Source organism: Cinclus cinclus, chromosome 14 (genome assembly GCF_963662255.1).
Source record: "Cinclus cinclus chromosome 14, bCinCin1.1, whole genome shotgun sequence".
Taxonomy (NCBI): Eukaryota; Metazoa; Chordata; class Aves; order Passeriformes; family Cinclidae; genus Cinclus; species Cinclus cinclus.
The window spans coordinates 19136654-19143793 of record NC_085059.1 but is presented as its reverse complement, the minus strand read 5'-3'; the positions used below and the strand labels follow the sequence as shown (position 1 = coordinate 19143793).

The following is a 7140-nucleotide window of genomic DNA, read 5'->3' as shown; positions in this document are numbered from 1 at the left end:
AATTCCAAACTTTTTAGATAATGTCATCGTTCAGAGTTTTTTTTGGAGTTGAAAAAAATATTTTGTAGTTGGGTATCTTTTAAAGTCAAATTTGGGTGACTTAACTAACTCCTGGAAGGAAAACTTTTGGATTGGATTTGGTATTGGGAAAAGCACATCCCACCCTATCAAAATCTTCTGATTAGGAAACAGAGCCTAGTCAGAAAACTTAATTTTAATCTCTCCTATAATTATGGGTATTCATACATTCTGGTTGGAATCATCTATCATCCCAGAATCTTATATATCCAAGGAAAACTTCCTGCTCAGTATTTGTGGTTGGGTGAATTCTTAAGGCTGATGGCACATACAGATGCAAAAAAAAAAAAAAAAAAAAAAAAAGGCATTTTAAACAAAACATGGCATCCTGTTCCACCTTTGCTTGGGGTCATGATTGTAATGCTGTCCTTGATATTCTGTAATCAACTTCCAACTGGAGCTCAGAAAAACTTACTGAAAGTCTTGTCTCTGTTAGAAAATAAATTTACCTTGTTCAAAGCATGATCTGTTAAGAGTTGCAATGTTAAATGTTGGTTAATAGTTGTGCAGTTTTATTTTTTTGAAAAGAGGCACAATTAAACTATTGACTTTGTTTACTCTTGTCACCCTTGATCCCTAGCACTTCTATTCAGATACAAATTCATCAATGTATGCAACATCCTTTGTAATTTAAAATAAAAATTGTGGAGGAAATATTGTCTCGAATCACTGTGTGTGTGGAATGATAATGAATGGCATCTGCTGCCTTGAACTAATTCCCTGGTCTGGTATTTCCAGGAACTTTCCTTTGGAAGAGATGACAGCAAGGTAAGGAAATACCTGATTTTTTACTCCTCATGCCCAGAGCTGCCTGGCAGCACTGCTGGGTTGCTGTGGGACCATCTGGAGAACCTGGATTAGTGCCTGGAGAACCTATGGAAATGTCTGCAGCTCCTTTGTCCGAAGGGTCCCAGGGCAGCAGGGGAAGGACACAGCACGGGGGGCGGAATTTGTGGGAAAAGCAAATGGTCATTGCCCTGCTTCTCATTTTGGGGGCACAAAAGCGACCTCATGTTCCCCCAGCCTGCTCATGGCCAGTGTCAGCCTGGCCTGTCCAGAAACCCAAGGAGGTTTTGGATGTAAACCTGGAGCTTCTCCAGGGAAACCTTGGGGCTCTGCACAGCTCCCTGACAGGAGGGGACAGCCAGGGGCATCCATGGCAAGAGGGAACGGCCTCAGGCTGGGCAGGGGAGCTCAGGGTGGACAGCAGCAGGAATTTCTGCATGGAAAGGGTGCTCAGGGATTGGAACTGCCCAGGGAGCTTTGGATCCCCATCCCTGGAGTGCCCAAGGAATTCCTGGGGGTGACACTGAGAGCTCTGGGTGGGGACAAGGTGGGGATTGGGCACAGCTCAGCCTCGATGGGTTCCGGAGGTGCTTTTTAACCTCGGCGATCGCGGAATTCTGTCATTCGTTCACGGCAGTGCCTGTGGATCCCTCACCTTCCCCTCAGAGCCAGAACCAGAACCAAAGCCAGAGCCAGAACCAGAACCGAAGCCAGAACCGGACCCAGAGCCAGAACCAGAACCGAAGCCAGAACCGGACCCAAAGCCAGAACCAGAACCGAAGCCAGAACCGGACCCAAAGCCGGAACCAGAACCAGAACCAAAGCCGGAACCAGAACCAGGTCCCCGCCCGCCGCCCGCAGGGGGCGCCCGCGCGCGCCCCGGCCCGGCCCGGCCCGGCCCTGCCCGGCCAAGATGGCGGCGGCCGCGGCCGTGCCGCTGCGGGTTTGCCACCAGGAGATCGTCAAGTTCGACCTGGAGATCAAAGCGGCCGTGCAGGTATCGCCACCAACCCCGAGACACCCCGGCACGGCCGCGGGGAGAGCCGGGCCCGAGCTGATCGCGCCGTTGTGTTCCAGGACATCCGGGACTGCCCCGGGCCGCTCAGCGCCCTCACGGAGCTCAATGGCGCCGTGAAGGAGAAGTTCCGACAGCTCCGCGGCCGCATCCAGGTGAGGGGGCTGCTGAGGGCACCGAGCTGTTCTCCGGCCCCACCGGCTGTGGTTTAGGGTCCCGGCTGTGCTTTGCGGGGAGCCGGCCCAGAGCTTTGGGTTCCTGCCGGGGTTTGGGGTGTTCTGAGCGCGTTTTGCGATATCCTGGCCTTGGGTTTGGAGGTGCCGGCTGTGGTTTGGTGAGTCGCAGCCCTGGACCGGGGGTTTATCAGATAAACGTGCTCCGAACCCGCTGCCCGGCCGGGGCTGGGCTGTGCGGGTCGCGGGTGGTCGCTGAGGTTCTGGTGTTTGTGCTCTCCGCCGAAGGAGCTGGAGCAGATGGCCAAGGAGCAGGACAAGGAGTCGGAAAAACAAGCCTTGCTGCGGGAGGTGGAGAACCACAAGAAGCAAATGCTCAGGTGGGTCTGGCAGCCGGTGCTGTTCACAAATTCTCTGTAAGCAGAGATGGGCTGATTTTGGTGCAGCGTCTCTGAGTCTGGTTTGGAAGTACTGACGCTGACACGAGTTTTGCCTCAGACCAAGAGGTCAGGGGCAGAAAGGGTACAGCTCCCTTCTCCTGCCCTGACTTCCTAACTCCAGTCTGTACCCTTTGAGCACTTGAGCTCAAAGGAGGTGGCTTAGGAGTGTGTTGTTTGACAGCTGGCACAGTTTTCTTCTTCCCTTACTTCATAAATGCTACACTGAGGAGCAGGAATGTTGGGGGAGAATGTTGTTGTTGTTGTGTGTAGAAATACAGACAAAGTGAGGGGCTGAGGGAGCTGGGAAGGGGCTCAGCCTGGAGAAAAGGGGAATCAGGGGGGACCTTGTGGCTCTGCACAACTCCCTGACAGGAGGGGACAGCCGGGGGGATTTGGGATCTGCTCCAGGGAACAGGGACAGGAGCAGAGGGAACGGCCTCAGGCTGGGCCAGGGGAGCTCAGGGTGGACAGCAGCAGGAATTTCTGCATGGAAAGGGTGCTCAGGGATTGGAACTGCCCAGGGAGCTTTGGATCCCCATCCCTGGAGATGACACTGAGTGCTCTGAGCTGGGGACAAGGTGGGGATGGGGCACAACTTGAACTTGATGATCTTGGAAATATTTTCCAGCCCAAATATTTCTTGGATTCTGAGGTTCCTTGCATGTTATTGGGGTGCCCAGTTACAGTGGTGGTTGCTTTGTGAAAATTGTGCTTGCAAGGTGTTTCCATCACATTATGGCACTCTGCTCTTGTGATTTCAGCAACCAGGCAGCTTGGAGAAAGGCAAATCTGGCCTGCAAAATTGCTATTGACAACTCTGAGAAAGATCAGCTGCTGCAGGGAAGAGATGTCTTAAGACAAAGGTATTGGACTGTCCCACTGCACCATGGGATTTAAGCAGTGTCTCCTATATTCACTCATTTTTAATGGAAGTGACATAATATTTTTAAGTTATGTGATTATATCGAGTGTAGCTTTTCTTTTATGAGTGCATTTTCCTTTTGTGGAGATTTGGGCTGTTAAGGATTGTGATGATCTAAGGTTTTCTTGGCATTGGCATGTCTAAGCAGAAAAGGGGATAAATTAACCTTCATAACTTTACATATTGTCCTTTACATTAATTCCAGATAGCTTCTGAACAAGAACTGCATCATTATCCAAGCTGTTTGCACATACAGAAGTGGATGTGAGTGTGTGCAGGCTGTGTATTGAAAGCAACAGCTGGGATACTCAAGATGATAAAATGGGTTTGTGTTGGTACTCCCACAGCAGCTCATGGACTTACACAATCCTGGGTGTACAAGTGGTGAAATGCAGGCCCCTGTGAGATTCCGGACTGTTGCTTGGGCTCAGGACTTCCGTATTTAGTGATTATTTTTTATTGTTTAGTGAAAATAATCCGAATTTCTCGTGCAGTAAAAACCAGTTGTGTCTTCTGTACACTGCAGAGATGTTTAGTGCCAAGTATTATTCTAATCTCCCTATCAGCAGCATTTTCCCAGAGTATCCAAAAGAATAATTTAACCCCTTCCTGCTATTTTTTTCTCTTTCCAGGAAGACCACAAAGGAAAGTTTGGCAGAGAGTGCAAGTAACATCACAGAGAGTCTGATGGGCATCAGCAGGATGATGTCCCAGCAGGTGCAGCAGAGCGAGGAGACCGTGCAGACCTTAGGTACAGCTGGAATTTGGGCATGGATGGGGAGATGGAAGCACTTTTGTTCAGCTCTGTCAGCCTGGGGAGAGGAGCAGAGTCGGAGAATGTGCTGCAATGATGATTAAAGGACTGGCCAGCTGGACATAAACAGGAAATAGCAGTGTACTTTGTGTGGGGTTTCTGTTTGATGGAGTTTCTGTTTCATGATCATGAGAAGGAAGAGGGGGTCAGGATGAGGTTTAGTTTCTTGTCAAAGCAACGTGAGCTCACGCAGTGCCCAGAGTGTGTTTGGTGTTACTCTGTGCCACTGTCCTGGCATGGGTTTGGGAATGACAGAGGGAACGAAAGCATGGACACAAGTCCCTGCACAGGGGAAGGAGTGTCTGGAAGGCTGCTTCCAGCCAGGCTCCAGCTGGCATGGCCGAGACACTGAGATCAAGTGCCTTGAACCCGAGGTCACTTGCTCTGTCAGCAGTGCATCAGGGACTGTGAAACCAAGATTTCACCCAGTTCCTTGGCTTTGACTCCTTAAACAATAAATCAAGTGACCTGTCAGAACTGGTGATTCATGGAGCATTTAGAAGTTGCTGCCTGGGCCTCTTCCTAGTTGTGCTTTTGGGCAGGAGGGAACTTTAAAGACAAGGATAAATAACACAAGTTTGCCCTCCTTGCCTTCTGCCCCATCTGAGGTTGGCAGCTGGGCACAGTTTGTTGCTGAAGGAGTAGCATGTTCCTTCTCCATTAAAAGGACAGTTTGGCAGGCACTTCTTCACCCTGTTTCTGAATGAACAGCACTTGGAATCCATCAAGGGGAGAACTACCAAAGGTCGTTTACAAATCCCAGCTGCAAATTCTGAGTTAGTAGTGGGAATTCCTGTTTCCCTGAGCATTTCCTGGGATGCAGTGAGTGTTTGAGGCCGTGGAGCAGGGAAGTTCTGCTTTGTCATTAACTCTGGGAAACAAGTTGTCTGTTTTCACTTGGATCAAAAAGCCTCTTGAAATGGGATGGGATGGGACAAAGTGTTTTGCAAAAACATTGCAGACCTATTTCTACTCTGTTTTTGTGAACCAGACAATGCTGGACCTGACCTTTCTGTGAGCAAGCAGGGCAGTGTGGGGTGATGCACTGTCCTACAGGCTGTGCTTTCTGTAAAGCAGGAAAAAGGGGGATTCCATGGCTTTTGCTTTCATTTAGCAATTTGAAAGGAGCAAGGCTGAGAAGTTTGGGGCATGTGTTTGTTTTCTCACATGCTTCTAGTTGACCCTTCTCATTTTTATTAGGCAAAAAATTGCCATGTGTCAAAAATTACTATTAAAACTGTTGTAGCTGAATGATTCTGCAAGCCCACTTGAATCAGACTGATTTACTGCTGGGGCTTGGGGGAACACTTCCAGTGGTGCAATTAATCTATTCAAATATTTTCCTGTCCTACTGCTGGTGATTTCTCTCTCTAGCACCGTTCCTATTTCACTCTGCTTCCAGCAACACTGACTGAAAAACCTGAATTAGATTTGACCTGCTAACCCAAAAATTCAAAATTCCAGAGCTTTAGTAGGATCTCTAAGCTTTTCAGTGCTCTTATTTCACTTTGCACTTTTCCTCAGCACTTCAGCACCCCTGAGCTGTGAGAACTCTGTGTCTGTCACCCACAAGTCAGCCTGACCCAGAAAGATCCCTCAGGCACCGTTACCAAATCTCACTCTCACGCACTTTGCTGTGTATTTTTGAAGCACAACCTGCTTATTGACTTTTTTTTTTTTCTGTTCCTCTTTAATTTCAGCCAATTCTTCCCGAACCATCCTGGAAGCAAATGAGGAATTCAAGTCCATGTCTGGGACCATCCAGCTGGGGAGGAAGCTGATCACCAAGTACAACCGCCGGGAGCTGACAGACAAACTGCTCATCTTCCTGGCCCTTGCCCTCTTCCTGGCCACAGTGCTCTACATCCTCAAAAAGAGACTCTTCCCATTTTTGTAAAACTCCAGCAATCACCGAACTATTAAAAGAAATAATCAGAAAGAGATGGTTGATAACGGTGGGGCTTTTAAATGAAATAATAAAAGGGATGTTGCAATAGCTGGAGGAGCATCAGAGGAGGCAAGAATTTGTGCTGTCCCCATGGAGCTTGTGAGCTGCCTCAGTAGAGATTGATGGATCATGCTGTGGAAAAAGAAATGCCAATTTGCTTGCAGGTTTAGGGAATCAAACACTTGAGGGACAGGGAACTACAAGGTGCCAGTCTGAACTTTCAACCTCTCACTGATTTTTGCCTTGAAGTAAGTTTTGTCCTTGGCTTGGACTGGAAGCTGCTCTGCCATCTGTGTGTAAGGTGCTGAGAGTAAGAGGAAGGATGGAAGAGAAAAACTCACACATTCCATTAATAAAATATTTATTGTATACTCATGTCAACAGAGTTTTGTTTAAAAACAAAATCTGATGGCTTGAAAGAGCCTTTCAGTGTAAAAATTCTGCTTTTTCTTTTGCAGCAGTGGTTGCTTATGCAATGTTTTTTTGGGAGTATAACACAGCCTGGCTCTGTCCCTTTGGCCTTGGGAGGGCTCTGAGCAAAGCAAAAATGGGAACCCCGTTTGTTACGATGAATTCACACAATAAATAAGAGAATTAGATTGGCAGTCTGTTAAAATCAAAAGCCTTTTCCCTCCTTTTCTTTATATATAATTTCACTTCATGCTGTATCTTTGCAAAATTACTGCCAAGGTATGCATTTGGGAGTTGGAGGGGTTTACTCCTGTTTTGTGACCCTGGAACAGGCACATTGGACAGAGTGGATTTGGTTTTCCATATTGTTCATTCCTTGTCTTTCAGGGCAGTTCTTCCTCACAGCCTTTCCTGAGATACAGAATTGCACCAAGAACTAAATAAACTGACAATGTGCGCGTGCAGGGTTTGAATAAGAGAAATTACTCATCTTCAAAAACCTAATCTTTGTAAATAAACTGTCAATTTACAGAGAGACAATTAGAGACAAAGG

At 47.8% G+C, this 7140-nt stretch overlaps 1 protein-coding gene across 2 annotated transcripts; it reads left to right on the top strand.

The window, feature by feature from the left end:
* The first annotated feature begins 1738 nt into the window (after positions 1-1738).
* Positions 1739-6633, top strand: BNIP1 (BCL2 interacting protein 1). 2 transcript variants are annotated; one of them, XM_062502017.1, is made up of 6 exons: positions 1739-1861; positions 1942-2034; positions 2341-2432; positions 3254-3355; positions 4047-4165; positions 5929-6633. In XM_062502017.1, exons 1-6 carry the CDS (start codon positions 1778-1780, stop codon positions 6123-6125), a joined length of 687 nt encoding a protein of 228 aa, XP_062358001.1. In that variant the 5' UTR covers positions 1739-1777; the 3' UTR covers positions 6126-6633. The 2 variants fall into 2 exon arrangements, with proteins under 2 accessions (XP_062358001.1, XP_062358002.1); XM_062502018.1 differs by lacking the exon at positions 3254-3355.
* The last annotated feature ends 507 nt before the right edge of the window (positions 6634-7140 follow it).